The 18,464-nt window shown below is 39.5% G+C and overlaps 1 protein-coding gene across 4 annotated transcripts in view; it reads right to left on the reverse strand.

Moving 5' to 3' along the window:
* LOC127451245 (protein CLEC16A-like) overlaps positions 1-18,047 on the reverse strand; it is a 111,331-nt gene extending 93,284 nt beyond the window's left edge. For 3 of the 4 annotated variants that reach the window (XM_051715776.1, XM_051715775.1, XM_051715778.1), the window contains exons 1-7: positions 17,864-18,047; positions 17,317-17,445; positions 17,030-17,163; positions 16,775-16,923; positions 11,987-12,092; positions 2,780-2,903; positions 1,916-2,090 (exon numbers count right to left, since the gene is read on the reverse strand). In XM_051715776.1, coding sequence (XP_051571736.1) covers positions 1,916-2,090; positions 2,780-2,903; positions 11,987-12,092; positions 16,775-16,923; positions 17,030-17,163; positions 17,317-17,445; positions 17,864-17,937 — 891 coding nt within the window. In that variant the 5' untranslated portion in view covers positions 17,938-18,047. Of the gene's footprint in view, positions 1-1,915; positions 2,091-2,779; positions 2,904-4,126; positions 4,849-11,986; positions 12,093-16,774; positions 16,924-17,029; positions 17,164-17,316; positions 17,446-17,863 lie in introns of those variants that run through there. The other variant, XM_051715779.1, reaches the window with a different exon arrangement.
* Positions 18,048-18,464: the final 417 nt, after the last annotated feature.

The raw sequence follows: 18,464 nt of genomic DNA on the forward strand, positions 1-18,464 counted from the left end.
GTGTTACTGTCTTGCTGGAAAGTTCAGTGATCACAGAGCTTCAAATTACACACTGAAGGCATCAAATTTTTCATGCCAAAATGGCCTGATACCTGATGGCCTGAATCCATGGTGTCAGTCACATAGTCAGGATAGCCGTTTCCTGCAGCTGCAAAACACCCCATAACAGGACTGACCCACCTCCATGCTTGACTGTACGGATGGTGTCGTTCTTGTCATCACCTTGACATCTTACTCCAGACGTACTGCTGACCCATGGGTCTAAAACTCATTTTCAGTTTAGTGTCATACATCTATAAAACCTTCTTCCAGGACTCCACAGGTCTTTCCTAATTACTTCTTGAATATTCAAGTCAACATTTCCCTTGGTGAAGTTTTGCTTTCTTCCACACCCCAAGAAGGTTGCTGTTGTACCATATTTAAAAAATGTCGGAATGGTGCTGCCAACTTTGTCTATAGGAAATTGAAGTGCCTTGGAAATTTACTTTTAGCCATGACCTTTCTTGTATAATGAAATAATCTCCTCTATTAGCTTTTGAGACAGTTTATTTTTAATTGCATTTTTTGCATAGAAATACATTTTTGCTTACAACGCTAAACTTACATTTTAAAACTTAAATAAGTGCAATTGCAGATTGATGACTTAATTTTGTTTTAAAACAATTACTTGTGTAGGGGGTGAATAATTATAACATGGCTGTATTTTTAAGAAATCCTGCTATACTGTCTTGGGGGGTTTGAATAATTTCGATCGCAACTGTATATATATCATATATTTCCAATCGGACCGATACTACCTCATCAAAGGTGGTCTCGGACCAATTGTTTCTGAGTGGATCCGAGTGAGATTGTAGCATTCATATATGCCTAAACAAACCAAAATAAGGGGGAAAATGCACCAGGTTCCGAAACAAAGGCTCCAAACGAGCCAGGTTTGAAAACATCCTTGTAATCAACACAATCTTGTCTTTCTGAAAATATTGTGAAACTGTGTAGATACAAGAGAGCCTCTCATGCACTCTCTGTTACTTTTTCCAGTGAAACATGCCGCCATTTGCTCACAAGGAAATCCCTAGAAATAATACATTTAAAAATAAATAAATGAATTACCCTGCAACATGGTTTATAAAAGTAACCAACAGCATATACAAAAGTGTTACCAAAAGACTAGTCACTTTATGCATTTTTACTGATCGGAATGCTATCTGGCTGAATAAGCATATTCCATTTAAACTTGGCCACATCAATGTGTCTCTGCCAATCAAATAAAACAGAGTTCATTTTCGGGATTATGCTAATATCGGGCGTGTGATTTATTTATTTAAGATGTGATTTATTATTTTATGCCAAGTGACTTTGCCCAGTGCACGTGTGTGTCTGTGTGTGTGCATGCTGTTTATTTTCCTACTCGTGGCTTGTCATAGGTAAGATGCGTCTTTCACTTCAGCTGAGCTCATTGTCAGTGTTTACTTTGTTTTGTCAGCGATCTGCACTAAATAAATTATGTTTTTTCTTTCCTAAAACGTGCATCTGTTTCTTAATTTATGTATTATTTAATGCGCTATGCAAGCCCTATGTAAATGCTCGGTAGCAGCTGTTATGTTTCACATTTTACCCATGCTGACGTTGCACTGTTTGTGCGGAGTAAAGTTTATATATGTAGCTTGAACAGCCAGATGTGTTTACATTTGACCGAGTTTTGAATGTAAAGCATCTCAAACCATGTGGTCGGATTTATATCCATCTCAAATCCATCTTGGAGGGCATTTACAACTGGTGTTTTTATGATCGGATAGCTATCCGATCACTAAAAATGCATGAAATGCCCAAGTGTAAATACCCCCTTAGATTTTAGACTTGGCTTGGACTCTATGTCAGAGACTGTGTAGTTGTCTGCAGAGGACTAGGGTCTCACCTGCTCTTGGATGACCAGAGAGTACACATACAAGGGCAGGAACAGGCGGTTGAGAAGGTGGTCGGTCAGCACGTCATTGAGAAACTCACAGTTGATGATGAGTATGTCATTCAGATAGTGAAGGTGGTCCAGATGCTCAGCCACCAGGTCGCTTAGTTTTCCTCTGTTTTTATGTCTGATGAGGGTGGGGGGAGTTGTGATAAGGGTAAAACTTTATTGTGTTAACAAGTAAGATACACTACATAGCCAGAAGTGTGTGAACACCCTTGAAATTAAGAGGTATGAATATTCCAGAAATTCCAGTGAAGACAATCTTTATGCCACGGCATACAATGATATTCTAGTGAACTGTGTGTTTTCAAATTTTTCGCAAAGGTTTGGAGAGGGCCCTAAAAAAGTAAATGGTTTACGGAGTCTAGTGTGGAAGAAATTGACTGGCCTGCACAAAGACCAGACCTGAACACCTTTGAGATAAACTGGACCACAGACTCCAAGCCAGACCTCATAGCCCAACATCAATGCCTGATCTCACTGATGCTCATGTTCCAACATCTAGTGGAAAGTGGAAAGATGTTATAGCTGCAAAGGGATGGAGTAATGTCTATAATTTGAAATTTAATGTTCAACAAGCAAATATGGGTATGGTGTTCAGGTGTCCACATACTTTTGTTCTGGCCATACAGTATATGTTTTGTATGTACAAGAACTCAAATGGTTATAGTATCAATTCCAACTCTGGTCTATGGTTACACCTAGTGGTATTGAGGTGAACTGCACATAGAATGTCAACAAATTCTGACAAGAATCCCAACTGTCACTTGATCTATTCTGTAACCTTCAGATGTGTGTTTCAAATGTCCTTACTCTTCATCAGTCTGCACACACTTGTCCAGCTCGATGACGTGGCTGCCGATGAACCAGACCAAATTGGAAAAGTACGGCACCGCCGTTTTGTCCCGGATGTAGTGCAGCATGTGCTGGTTGTCCACTACAAGGTATGACAAAAGTAAACAAGGTTACTCGAAAACAGATAGATGGGTCAAAAAACAGCCACAGTAACATGGGAAAGGAACTGTGAGGTTTAGTATCTCTAATAATAACTCAACAGCAGCAGATACTGTGATGGCTAGTGCTCCTCAAAAAGCCATAGCAGTTAATTACTGAGCAATGTGCAGTCAGTGGTCAGATGTTGGAGGGCTAATGACATTCCCTGTGCAATAAGAGACACTACAGAAGACTATCTTGACTATTTTTGACCCTATGTGATAAACAAGTCTTGAACTAGGCATGCCGAGAGCATTAGATGTTGCAAATGTTTCTGTAAAGTACTTACAAGAGCTTACATCGCAATAAATAGTAACAGGAACATATAACTAGATATCTATATTTTCTAAGAAGATAATGTGAATGGTACTTTCCTTTGCAAGTCTCCACAACATGTTGCTATGTGGTTGCTAGGATATTCCGGGGCCGGTTGCATAAATATAGCCATTAACTTAAGACTGCATCTAACAATTAGTTTGACTAGCTAAAGATACCATAGAAAGCCTGTTGCATAAAACAAGCTCACAGTTGTCTTTAGTAAGACAGTCTAATTTGCATTGCACTGTGGGAAAAGTAAGACACTGAACAGTTTTTTTTTTCTCCCAATTTGGAATGCCCAATTCCCAATTTGCTTTTAAGTCCTAGTGGTCACGTAGTGATTCGCCTCAACCCGGGTGGCGGAGGATGAATCCCAGTTGCCTCCGCGTCTGAGACAGTCAACCCGCGCATCTTATCACGTGGCTTGTTGAGCGCGTTGCCACGGAGACATAGCGCGTGTGGAGGCTTCACGCCATCCACCGCGGCATCCACGCTCAACTCACCACGTGCCCCACCAAGAACAAACCACATTATAGCGACCACGAGGAGGTTACCCCATGTGACTCTACCCTCCCTAGCAACCGGGTCTTAGGAGACCTGGCTGGAGTCACTCAGTACGCCCTGGGATTCGAACTAGCAAACTCCAGGGGTGGTAGCCAGTGTCTTTTACCACTGAGCTACCTGACACTGAACAGTTTTATAAAAATGGCCGACAGTGCACGCTCGATACAGTTTTCATTCACTGAAAATATTTGCTTATTAGAGGACTACAGTGCTTCACAATTGATTCTAATGAAAAAATTTTGTGATTTTAACCCAAATAATAAAAAACACATGACATTTTGTTACCATCGTTGAAGTCAAAGTCTTCTACAAAGTCTCAACTCAAGCCCCTTTCAGCCCTCTGCAACCCCCACTGGCTCAGCTGACAGTTATTTTCCATGGCAACATAGAATGTAAACAAAAGTTAGCCTAGGGGTGTGCTGTCTTACATTTTGGTCTTAAATTAGACTGATCTAAGTTTTTATGCAACTGACTGAAAAAATTAAGACAAACATTTTAGACGACTAACTAGTAAGACTAGTCTAAAACAGTTTTATGCAACCGGCCCCTGGTTGTTTATTGGCCAAAGTCAAAAAAAGACCATCACCCCAAATTTCTATGATAACCGTTGGATCAATTTTCTGTCATGCGAGGTTAGGAATAATCTGTGAATTGAAGAATCGAGGGTTATGTACTGTAGGTTGATCTCTATCTATGATTATGAGCACTAAAATGCAAATACAAAATTAAACGGAATATATGGGCCTGGTTAAAGGATAATGAGCCTCCAGCATCTTTTCACTAATCAAAAATAGCTTTTTATTTAAAATTAAAAATACACACATGACTCACAAAATCAAAACCACCAAAGCCAAAAAGAGTGTTAAAACAAAGTGAAATTGAAAATATTCTCAATGTGTGAACTGTACAACTTTTTTGTACACAAACAAGCAACTGGTGTTTACAACAAAAATATAGAGAACATGCGATACAAGTGGCATAACAGAAGTACAAATAACAGTTAAGTTCTTAATTTGACCAACTTACATGACACTGGAATAAGGCACACAGGAGTCACCATAGAGGGAGAGGGGAAGAACAGACAAAGGGTTAACCAAATGAAGGGATTGAGCTAGTGGAGCTTTGGGCTTAGAGGCCTAGAGATGAAACCATAGCACCACCTAGTGGCTGGAACTAAACCTGCACAAAAGATAATCTGGAACCAAGAACAGCCCAACAACAGTGACACTCCCAATAACTAAACACCATACATCATGACTGTTTGTTGAAGTTGAAGCTGCCAAAGCATGCTAATTAGCAAAGAGGGAGGATACAACCCAAATCAGGGATTTTAATTGCAATACATTCAGTGCATTTATATAGCATTTATGTATGTAATCTGCTGTAATATTATGCAAGTGCACTGGCTCCAAAAATGTGCTTTTTGGACACTTAAGCCACACTTCATTTATGAATGTCATTGCATTATTGAAAATATAGACTGACTAAATAGCAAACCATGTGGCATTTATTTGTAAAGAAAGATGGCACAAGCACTTTTCAAGCTAAATATTTCACAAAAAGCTTTTTTGTAAAGTTTGAAGTTATAAAACAAAATATTGTGTTAAAATCACAAGCTTGGGACCAGCTGATTACAATTAATCGCAAAAATGGCTCAGAAAAGTGAAGATGATTCTGAGAAAAGATCCAGCATAACTTGTTTGCACATGTCACTTGCTTTATATGGCTATCTAATGCAATGACATTCATGCATTTTCAATAGTATATTGTTTGTGAACATTCAGACTCTGGCCATGCCGCTGGAGTTTAGATGAGCATTTAAATATTAGGATGCACAAGACTACATGAACAAAACATGAACTAATATGTCATTAAAATACGTTAAAAAGAGTGCTGGGTACATTACTTCTGAAATGTAATCGGGGACTGATTACAAATTATACCATTTAAATTGTAATCCATTTCATAATCTTTTATATTACACTTATTAGGTCATTTAATCGGATTACTTATTTTGATGTAAATCTATTTATTAAATTTTAAATACATCAAGTACCAATTAACACTCCTTTTATTAAACATTTTTAAACAAACTCAAATGGAAACTTGTTTTATTTTTCAGCTGTGGAGTAAAAAAAAAAAAAAAGTGCTTAAAGGGTCATAAAAATGTATGTTTCTCAAGATAAAAGACAATTTGAACATGCTTGCATATTTAATTTTAAAATAATTGCTATTTAGGAAATTAGGAATAGGGATTGGATTTATTATCCAGCTTTGAAATCAATAATGAGAGAATGTCTCCAGATATGATGTAGAAGATGTACAAACTGTACCTCCTCATAATTATTCATGAGAAGGTGTGGCCTTAACCTAAGACAGACACTTTTTCTGCATTCCTAAAGCATGGGCCGAAGTGCATTTGCATGGTGCAAAAGTACAAAGTTGCATGTGACCAATAACTCTTAAATGTTTGTTTGCTACATATGTTTTTACAAAAGCGTGTCTAGAATTATGAACAGGTGGACAAAGGCTTATTTGAAATACATTATTTTTGATGCAGGGTGCAATTACAAATCGTTTCGCATTTATTTGTGCATTAACCAAATGCCCTATGGGTCTTTGTGGATTGTATTAAGCACTTTCAATGCAGTGTATCAATTTTGATAGCTACATGCACACATGGCTAGATGTTACATACAAATTTAAAATACAGACCGCTCTTTTAAAAATGTAGGAGTATAAGTAGTAAATTACACACTGGTTATTGTCTTTGGCTGATTGGTGATGTAATCAAGAATGCACGCATTATGTAATCCACAAAAATGTAACTATAATCTGATTACGCACATTATAAAATGGAATGTAATCCAATTACAAGCATTCGATTTTTGCAATCTGATTACATAACTCAGATTACTTGTAATCCTTTACTACCCAGCACTGGTTATCAATGACTATATGCCTCATTCTATGAGCAGAATTTATATGAGATCAGTAAAAGAAGCTGTTTTAAAGTAATATATATGCAGTAAATAATGTGAAATTTGTCACGTTTACATTCTGCATTCATGGCGCTAATGTGGTAACACGCTATACGTGGCCATAATATGCGCCGGTTACACACTGTTTTTGTAATTTATGATGACACTCTGCAAAGATAGGTGTATAAAAGAGTGTAAATGGGCAGAATACAGATCTCACTTTAGACAGATGTGTGAATGGCTTTCGGCTGCAGACGCACATGAGTGAAGCAGCATATAAAAGAGTGAATGAGCACTTAAGAGTATTTGAGAAGATTTGATTCCTTTTGTAGACCAAATAAACAAACAAAAAAAAAAATAACATGAGATGATCTTAGAAAATGTCTCTATGCGAACAATCGTACAAATGTAAGTCGTTTGCACCAGCTCGCTAAAACTGTGCATGCCGGTGTGTTCATGTTGGCTGATCTTTAAGGGATAATTCACCCAAAAATTACAATTCTCTCATCATTTACTCACCCTCATGTCATCTCAGATGTATATGACTTTCTTTCTTCTACTGAACACAAACAAAGACTTTTAGAAGAATATTTCAGCTCTATAGGTCCATACAATGCAATGATAGTTGTGGGTGAGAAACAAAAAAAAATCGTTTTTTTTTTTTTTTAACTCTAAATCTCAACTTTCATTTTTACATCTGAAAGTGAAGGTGGAGATTTAGAGAAAAAAAGCACTTACATTTTGATCTGTTTCTCACCCACAGCTATCATATCAGTTCTGAAGAAATAGATTTAACCACTGGAGTCATATGGATCACTTTTGTTTCCTTTATGTGATTTTTGGAGCTACAAAAGTCTGGTCACCATTCACTTACATTGTAAGGATGTACAGAGCTGAAATATTCTTCTAAAAATCTTTGTTTGTGTTCTGCTGAAGAAAGGGAGTCAAATCAAATCAAATCAAATCAAATCACTTTATTGTCACACAGCCATATACACAAGTGCAATGGTGTGTGAAATTCTTGGGTGCAGTTCCGATCAACATAGCAGTCGTAACAGTGATGAGACAGTACCAATTTGCAATAACATCAAATTAACACAGCACAATTTAAACATCTGATATACACATAATTACACTCAACAATATACAAATAATAACATACACTGTACAGTATACAATACGCACTATATAGATACACATTATTCAATAAAAATAAAAATATATAAAAAAGTATATATAGTATATATAGAATGTACAGTATTGTACTGTATTGACATTCAGGCTGTCGGTTGATAGTAAGTTGTTAAGAGAGAATATAATATAATAATAATATAATTTATGACAGTCCAGTGTGAGATATAAGAGTAAGGGTAATAAAGTGCAGTGCTGATGTATTTGATCGTGGGAGATCAAGAGTTCAGAAGTCTGATTGCTTGGGGGAAGAAGCTATCATGGAGTCGGCTGGTGCGGGTCCTGATGCTGCGATACCGCCTACCTGATGGTAGCAGTGAGAACAGCCCATGGCTCGGGTGGCTGGAGTCTCTGATGATCCTCCGAGCTTTTTTCACACACCGCCTTGTATATATTTCCTGGAGGGAGGGAAGCTCACCTCCGATGATGTGTCTGGCAGTTCGCACCACCCTTTGCAGTGCTTTGCGGTTGTGGGCGGTGCTATTGCCGTACCAGGCGGAGATGCAGCCAGTCAGGATGCTCTCTACAGTGCAGGTGTAGAACCATGTGAGGATGTGGCGGTTCATTCCAAACTTCCTCAGCCGTCTCAGGAAGAAGAGGCGCTGATGAGCCTTCTTCACAACGACTTCAGTGTGGATGGACCATGTGAGTTCCTCAGTGATGTGGACACCCAGGAACTCGAAGCTGCTGACTCTCTCCACTGGTGCTCCATTGATGGTGATGGGACTGTGTTCTCTGTCTTTTCTTCTGAAGTTCACCACAAGCTCCTTTGTCTTACTGACGTCGAGGGAGAGGTTGTGCTCCTGACACCAGTGTGTCAGAGTGTGCACCTCCTCTCTGTAGGCTGTTTCATCATTGTCAGTGATCAGACCTACCACCGTCGTGTCATCAGCAAACTTAATGATGGCATTGGAGCTATGTGTTGCCACACAGTCATGTGTGTACAGGGAATACAGGAGTGGGCTGAGAACACAGCCCTGTGGGGCTCCAGTGTTGAGGGTCAATGATGAGGAGATGTTGCTGCCTATTCTAACCACCTGGCGTCTGCTTGACAGGAAGTCCAGGATCCAGCTGCACAGCGAGCTGTTTAAGCCCAGAGCCCGGAGTTTCTCATCTAACTTGGAGGGCACTATGGTGTTGAATGCTGAGCTGTAGTCTACAAACAGCACTCTCACGTAAGTGTTCTTTTTTTCCAGGTGGGAGAGAGCAGTGTGTATTGTAGATGCAATGGCATCATCAGTGGAGCGGTTGTTGCGGTAAGCAAACTGCAGCGGGTCAAGAGAGAGAGGCAATACAGAGCAGATGTAATCTCTGATTAGTATCTCAAAGCATTTGCTGATGATGGGGGTCAGAACAACAGGACGCCAGTCATTTAAGCAAGTTATTTTTGATTGTTTTGGAACAGGCACAATGGTGGATGTTTTAAAGCATGTGGGGACTACAGACAAAGAGAGGGAAAGGTTGAAAATGTCCGTAAAAACACCAGCCAGCTGGTTCGCGCACGCTCTGATGACGCGGCCCGGAATGCCGTCTGGGCCCACGGCTTTGCGGATATTCACCCGTCGGAAGGATCGGGTTACATCCGCTACAGAGACGGAGAGTGAACTAACCTCTGTAGCTTCAGCCGCGAGAGCTCTCTCCGCGAGGGCGGTGTTATTTCCCTCGAAACGAGCATAAAAAGTATTTAGCTCATCCGGGAGATAGGCAGCGGTGTTCATGGCGGAGTTTTTATTCCCTTTAAAGTCTGTGATGATGTTAATTCCCTGCCACATGCTTCTAGAGTTGGTTGTGTTAAACTGTCCTTCAATCTTGCTCCTGTACTGGCGTTTTGCGGTTCTGATAGTTTTCGGAGGGCATATCTGGCTTGTTTATGCTCCTCCGCGTTCCCGGAATTAAAAGCGGAGGTCCACACATTAAGTGCCGTGCGAACATCGCTATTAATCCAAGGTTTCTGATTCGGATAGATCCGTATTGTTCTGGTCGGAACCACGTCCTCTACGCACATTCTGGTGAAACACATTACACTATCAGCGTAAAGCTCGATGTCATCATCAGAGGCGGACCGGAACATCTCCCAGTCCGTGTGATCAAAACAGTCTTGTAGCGTAGAATCTGATTGGTCCGACCAGCACTGGATCGTTCTGAGGGTGGGTGCTTCCTGTTTAAATTTCTGCCTGTAAGCAGGCAGAAGCAGAATGGAAGAGTTGTCCGATTTGCCAAATGGTGGGCAGGGGAGGGATTTGTAGCCATCCCGGAAGGGAGAGTAGCAATGGTCCAAAACCCAGTCCCCTCGTGTGTTGAAACTAATGTGCTGGTGGTATTTTGGTGCGACTGATTTTAAACTGGCTTTATTAAAGTCCACAGTCACAATGAACGCGGCCACAGGGTGCGCGGTTTCCTGCTCACTTATACTCCCATACAGTTCCTTGAGTGCCTGGTCTGTGTCGGCTTGTGGGGGGATGTACACAGCTGAGATAATGGCCGCTGTGAATTCCCTCGGTAGCCAGAATGGTTGACACAGAAGCGTAAGAAATTCCAGATCAGGAGAGCAGAAAGACTTGATAGAATGTACGTTCCTCTGATCACACCAGGATTTGTTGATCATAAAACATACACCACCTCCTCTGCTTTTATCTGAGAGGTCTTTCGCTCTATCCGCTCGGTGCATGGAGAACCCCGCGGGTTCAATGGCTGAGTCTGGAATCTCCGCAGACATCCAAGTTTCCGTAAGGCAGATAATGCAGCAGTCCCTTGTATCTCGTTGGAAAGAGATCCGCGCTTTCAGCACGCAGAGCTTGTTATCCAGAGACTGAACATTTGCCAGTAGAATAGTGGGTAGCGGGGGTCGATTTGTGCGGCATCTTACTCTGATGAGAACACCGGCTCTGTTTCCCCTTTTCCTTTTGCGTTTCCGCGGCCGTGCTGCCCAGACAAAGGGCTCCGCTTGCGTGTTTGTAAACAGTGGGTCGGCATTGAGGAATGTGAAGTCCGGTTTACGGTGTGAAATTGCTGAACCAATGTCCAAAAGTGTTTGTCTGTTGTAGACAATAAGGCAGACAACATCCAAGACAAAAAACATAAGAATTGTGAACAAAATAAACAAAACACTACTGTGTTGTGTCGGAGCTCGCAACGCAGCAGCCATACTCGGTGCCATCTTGAGTCCATACACATCTGGGATGGCATGAGGGTGAGTAAATAATGAGAGAATTTGAATTTTTGGGTGAACTATCCCATTAACTGACTGAACAATGTATGTAACCACAATGAGCGGTTGGCCACTCAAGTAGGTGGAGCTCCAGGTCATACCTACCGATGAAATGGACCAATAGCAGTAAGGTGTTAAGCAACTGGTACGACATTTTCCTGAAAGTTTGGGCTGGCGAGCTGTTACGAACCACCGAAACAAACTCAAAAACACATTCGTTTTGGCTAGATTTTGTTCGAAATGATGTTGCACTCATTCGTTCTTCGATTTTGTATGAAGTATCCCGGGCCTTAAGTGTCCAAATACTTCTTGGGGCCACTTTTGCACATTGCACCAGTGGTAGTTTGCCCTAAAAAATACAAATCAACAAACGGTACTCATATCTCTACAAGGACTGATTGATTAGCTATAGGACGAACCACGATTCAAGCGTCAAGTAGATATTTGGAAATTTTAAGAACTCTTATTCAAGTAGTATTTAGGTACAAGCTCAAGCCAGAGAACAGCTTGGAAACAGATCAGCAAAAGCCCTCTGATTTCTGTCCTAAACGAAAATACACATGAACATAGCCATGAAACCCATGTGTACACCTATGCATGTGAGCAGAGTCAGCAGGCCGCAGTGATTACTAAATGTAAGTGTGCATTACTCACAGATGGCAGAGAGCAGCATCAGCATGCCCATGCTTCAGAGGCATGAGAGAGTCATTGACAGCAGAAAGGAATGTGGGGCAGCTGCAGAAGCTGAGTCAGGGATCTACTCACCTTTGTACACATTGAGTGTGATAGTCCTGACTGCAATCCTGACCATGCTCTCTGGGTGGTTGAAAAACTTAATGGCCTCCGTGTACAGGGCAAAGTCATTAGTGTGCTGGAAGCATGGGAGACAGAGAGCGAAACCGTCATTGAGGAGGATTAGCTCAGAGAGAGGAGAGCTGCAACTAGTGAAATTGAATAAGATGCTCATAGTTTTAAATTATTCTGTTTCTAGGATTCTGTTTAATTCTAGGATGTATCCAGAGCAGCAAACTATAACATCAACAACTAGCATTTAGAAAAGTCCCTGAATGCAATGCTATTTGCTGATAAATTGGCAATCAAAATTTGCAATAAACTCATGCAGTTATATCACGCAGTGTTTGAATTTATTACTGGTTTATATTGTAAAGGGACGTTCTCTCACTCTGGCAGTGATTTGCAGCAACAAAGTGTCCAGAAGTAATTCATTTTCAACGAGAGTTGCGGATTTGATGCAATGCAAGTGACCACTGGTGATGCAATCTGTGCGTGTTCAGCGACACAACGAAGTTCAGAAAAGTTCCACCTCATGTAAATGAGTAGGGATCCATTGTGGCGACTAGCAGTGGGAGTGAAGACATTAGAGGGTACGTGATCCATCTAATATGAGATGCTGTAGTTGAGTGCAGGCAATAAAGAGGAGAAATAAATATGAATTGTGATAAAATGTTTACATGTGCTATGTGATTTGTCTCTGCCCTCAAGCAGGGATGTCATAAAACATGTACATGAAAAAACGTGTCAGAAATTGTCACCATTATGAGTTAATTTGCTTCATTTCATTCAATAGTTCATCATCATGAACTTCAGGCACAATTGCCATTTATATGCATTTTCTAGGGTTGGGACACCCAGCGTGTGCGTGACAGAGACTGAACGGCAGCCAGAGAAAATAATGGTTTTGAGGTTTTAACCTTCAGCAAATTAAACTTCAGCATTTAATTTGTTTCATATTGTATGTATATTGTCTAATAATGCATTGGCAATGAACAATTAAGTTTATCTTTCCAATAAAGCTTGATTTAAACTGAATTTTCCCTTTTGATCCTATATTTAAAAAAGTAAAAATGGCAGAAGATTTTTCCCAACTTTTAATTACAGCATGTCGACAGATTTTATGGCATTTATACTTGAATCAAAGATTAATATATGTAAAAATATTTCTAATTAACTATCCGCAAAAAAAAAAAAAAGGAAATTTTAACATGTAGACTACATATTTCAATAATTAAATTATGAATAACCAATTTCTTGCCAATTCAAAGTATAGTTAATACATTTATGATTTTAGTTTAATTAGAGGTCGACTGATATATCGGTTTTACCGATTAATTGGCACCGAAAGATGCGTTTTTGAACTATTGGGAAAAAATCATCACAGATGGTTTCCTAATTGTTTTATTCCTCCATGGCCGGCACTGGAGGGTTCTAGTACAGATAACAATGGTACAGCCTAACAAATAAATAAAGACAACCAAAATTTAATAGTAGGTGGTTTGATAATTCACTTGTTTATAACCAACTGCTGCACTGGAGAACTGGTTTGCCGACAAGACGGAAAGGATGCTAACATTAGCTTTTCGAATGATTAAAACAATGTTACAAAGTAAAGCATGAAAACTGCTTATCTTTCGTCTTATTTCGCTGTTTCGAAGGTTATAAACATGAGCATTATGAAGAGGTTTTGTTGCTAAGTAGATAAATAAGTTAATCACCAGTAGTTAGGGGTCCTGGGTAGCTCAGCGAGTATTGATGCCGACTACCACCCCTGGAGTCGCGAGTTCGAATCCAAGGCGTGCTGAGTGACTCCAACCAGGTCTCCTAAGCAACCAAATTGGCCTCTTTGCTAGGGAGGGTAGAATCACGTGGTTTGTGGTTCTCGCTCTCGGTGGGGCGCGTGGTGAGTTGTGCGTGGATGCCGTGGAGAACAGCGTGGCCCTCCACACGCACTATGTCTCCACGGTAATGCGCTCAACAAGCCACGTGATAAGATGCGTGGATTGACGGTCTCAGACGCGGAGGCAACTGAGATTCGTCCTCCACCACCCGCATTGAGGCGAGTCACTATGCCACCTCAAGGACTTAGAGTGCATTAGGAATTGGGTATTCCAAATTGGGGAGAAAACGGGAGAGAAAATAAATAACTAAATAAATCATCAGTATTTAATGCCAACCTTATGTGAAAATGCTGCCTGAGTTTTTGCTTTTGCTTGGCCAATCACTTCAGAAGTCAAAGCGCGAGAAGACAAATTGCGTGAATGCACGCGCACAAAAACAGCCCGTTTTCCATTATATATTTTTTTGACTACAAAGTTTTCTCAGTTCTGACAAAATAAACTTCTGTACAAGCTTCCTGCATTATGTCGTAGTTATGTATAAAAGAAATGTAAGAGCGTGGTTAAATATATACATCTGAAATTTGAAAGAAAAGTCTGATATTCATGAGAGGGCATATTGTTATATAATATATACAATGTGTTCATGTGAGGGCACACGGGTACATGATATATACCATGCCATTCTAAAATAACATTTAAAACTATGACTTGAGTTGATTTTATTTCTATCACCTTTTCTCTTTCCATTGCTTGTACGTCATTCATATATTTCATATGACAATAAAATAAAATTATTATCAGTAGTGATGAAGCACTATTTGGCTTTGTAAGGCAGTTTTTTTTTATGTTACTGCTGAACAACAAATACATTTGACCTGTAATATTTTAATTAATGTTTTATTTTCAAATGGCAAAGGCTTTGAAGAAAGTACCAGTGTGGGATTACTTTAGTGAAGAATAACCAGGGAAAGCACAATGTCAAATCTGTTACAAAATAATCAGCATGGGGGCATGTTAATTTTGCTTTAAAATTCAGCACTATTTTACAATGAGTAGAAAGTTCATTCATATTATAGATTTAAACAACTATTGGCTGATTAATCGGCTATCGGCCTGTTTTCCCACCTTAGTTATCGGCAAAACACACTATCGGTTGACCTCTAATTTTAATGTTTGTTTTAATGTACCACGTACCACGATTAATCACAGAAAACTGTGCGATTAGTTAGTTACAAATTTTTTTTATCAATTCACAGCCCTAAAATGTTCATACATGTATAATACTTGTTGTCAAATACTGTAGAATGTCATCTTATTTTTAACAGCAATGCATCCCATTTGTGATTTTAAAAAGCAATGGCTAGTTGTGCAGCCCATCAATAATGTAAGGGCAAACACCTACGTTACAGTTACTCTGTGACTTCTGATAGACTAAAGTGAAGATTAAATCGCTGTCAGTGTGAACGGCCTTTGTACTCAGCAATTTTTGCTGATTTCTTAAAATAATAGTTCAATATTAATGCAAATGCTAGCCTTAAAGGGATAGTTCACCCAAAAATTAAAATTCTCTCATCATTTACTCACCCTCATGCCATCTAAGATGTGTATAACTTACTTTCTTCTGCTGAAAACAAACAAAGATTTTTAGAAGCATATCTCAGCTCTGTAGGTTCATACAATGTAAGTGAATGGTGATCAGGCCTTTGAAGCTCCAAAAAGGAGATAAAGTCAGCATAAAAGTAATACATCTGACTCCAGTGGTTAAATCGATGTCTTCTGAAATGATCCAGTTGGTTTTGGGTGAGAACAAACCAAAATTAAACACCTTTTTCACTGTACACCTTGCCATTGCAGTCTCTAGGCATAATCATGATTTCAAGCTCAATTACACTTCTTAGCGCTTGACGCATATGCAGTGTGCTAGATGGCGCTGTAGGAAATGTAATCGAGCTTGAAATCATGATCGCCAAGGAGACTGCTGTCAAGATGTACAGTGAAAAAGGAGTTTTATTTTGGTTTGATCTCACCCAAAACCAACTGGTTCGCTTCAGAAGACATTGATTAAACCACTGGAGACGTACGGATTACTTTTATACTGACTTTATCTGCATTTTGGGGCTTCAAAGGCCTGATCACCATTCACTTGCATTGTAAAGACCTACAGAGCAGAGATATTCTTCTAAAAATATTCATTTGTGTTCTGCAGAAGAAAGAAAGTCAAACACATCTGGGATGGCATGAGGGTGAGTAAATGATGAAAGAATGTTCATTTTTGGGTGAACTAACCCTTTATAATAAAAAAAAAAACATGCACTCACTGGTTTACATAACTCTATGAACTATGACCTCAACTGAACAGTAAGAGAACATATGTTCAATCACTGCAAGAGAATCATGGAAAATTGCAGCATCTGATCTCTCAAAGCAAATCCTTCCACCCAGGCCCTCTCTATTCCTGACACCAATGATTAATAACCATCAAAGGTGCCACGGAATAAAGAATACATGGCCTATAAATACATCCATTTACAGTACACCAATAACTTCCCCTATACAAAGGAGCCCTTAAACATCTTTATGCTTTCCTTTTTTACCTTCAAACCCTTAAAAAAAACAGTTGCAAACTTAAAGTTGGCCTGCAGTTATCCAAAATGAAAGAACATAATTGCTCAAAGAACTGAGCTGCATGAAAACACATGAAACACAGTTCTACAAAGTCACCGTGAGATGCCATCTCTTCCTGGAAGTGTGCTACACAGTCTGTTACACACAGAATGCATCGGAGCCCACAATCAACAGACCTCTTCCGTTCTCAACTGTCATTTCAGAAAATTACTCACTAAAACTGATTCTCTCATTAGCAGCTAACAACACCACCATATATATCTTGATTCTCGCCCCAGCAAATGCACCTTACCTCATTGTAGAAGAAGTGCACAGTATGGTTGTTGAGTTTCAGAGACAACGTCTTCAAAAAGGATATATAGTAGGCCATTATTTCCTCATCAGAGAAGTCAAATTTATGCACAATGATGGAATTAACATGATTATTGGAGAGCAAGTAATCTAGAAAAAAAGTAACAACATATTTAAAGCTCAGATCATAAAACTATAAACTTAATAAAAATGCGATGCATAACATGTAACTGAACTTTGTCTATATGATACTCACAGAGAGAGGTTTCATGACTTATGTTCTCAAAGAGAATGTTTAGCGTTTGCAGAAGCTGGACACACACATACCGGCCAGATTTCTGCCGTAGTATGTTGAGGAAAAATGCAAACATGTTCTTCTCCAAAAAGAAGCTGCAAAGAGAGCATTGATTGTGTTGTTCATGAAAAAAATATGACTTAAACATAATCTTGCACATCAAATATGCAGTTATTTAACATGTGGGAACATTGCAATACTTAAAAACAACCATTAAAGCGGAATATGGAAAGAAAGGCCAAACTCACTCAAAGACAGAGCTGTCATTCTGATCACCCCAGATGAGAATCTCAGTAATGGTGCGAATAGTTTCCACCAGCAGGTTTCTGTTGTGATCTGTCACTGTTGTGTTCTTTGTCAGAACGTGGTACATATATCTAAACAGAAATCAATTAAACTATTGCCACAATTTATCACTTCAAGCAGATGCATTCGATGTCATAACAACCATAAATACATCTCTGCATACTAAAATACATCAAGTGCCTTAAAAGACATATTGCATAACTGCATTTAAGACGTCAAAAGCACTCAAAATTTTACAAAAATGCCCTAATGTTACAAAATGTTTGTTTTGGTAGGCAGCTTACTATGATTTGAGACACAACCTACTACTGTTTTGCTCCTATAAACAGCCAATTACAAATTCTTACGAAAGTAGCCAGACTGTTTCAGTTTTCAACGACATTTTTAGTAATTTTCGATGATAATGACAAGTACTGACTAAATTAATAAGGCTAATAAATAGCTGCACGAGCCGAGCTCGCTAGCTGCAAAAACACCAGCAAAACTTACTTTAAATGGTCCAAAGAGTGAATGTTTTTGGCCTTCCCCTGCCCTCCAACCCAGCTCCTCGAGCGTCCGAACATGTTTTCCTGTGGTTTTATTTCGCAATATGAATGTTTTGTAACAAAATTAGCTAGGCGAATTGATCCATATCCGCCTCAGTGAAGGCCGAGAATCCTCATATGAAAACATACCTGACGATCTAACGTTCATGACAGCCCAGACTTCAACTCGATGCGGGATTTGTAGTTTAGTAAGGTTGAGATTAAAGTGAGTTCGAATTACTTCACTGACAATCAAGAACTCAATTTCCCAGAATTCAGTGCGAATGAAACGGTTTGGGTGAAGTCATCAGTAAGCGACGTGTTACGAAGCTTCGCTGAGTTTATTCTGAATCGTCAACTTTTTAAAAGGATATTTTTGTATCGTAAAATGCTACAGCATCAATATTCAGCTGTTAAAGAAAACGGGTGGGTCTTGGAGGATGGATGTTTTAGCCAACCAGATATTTGATGTCGTTTCAACAGCAACGGAGCGGAAAGAGTGTGTTTCTTATTTGGTCCTCAACACATCAGGTTGAGTTTGACGCCACAATGCGTTCTTAATGAAC

This window comes from Myxocyprinus asiaticus, chromosome 14 (assembly GCF_019703515.2).
Source record: "Myxocyprinus asiaticus isolate MX2 ecotype Aquarium Trade chromosome 14, UBuf_Myxa_2, whole genome shotgun sequence".
In the NCBI taxonomy this organism is placed as follows: Eukaryota; Metazoa; Chordata; class Actinopteri; order Cypriniformes; family Catostomidae; genus Myxocyprinus; species Myxocyprinus asiaticus.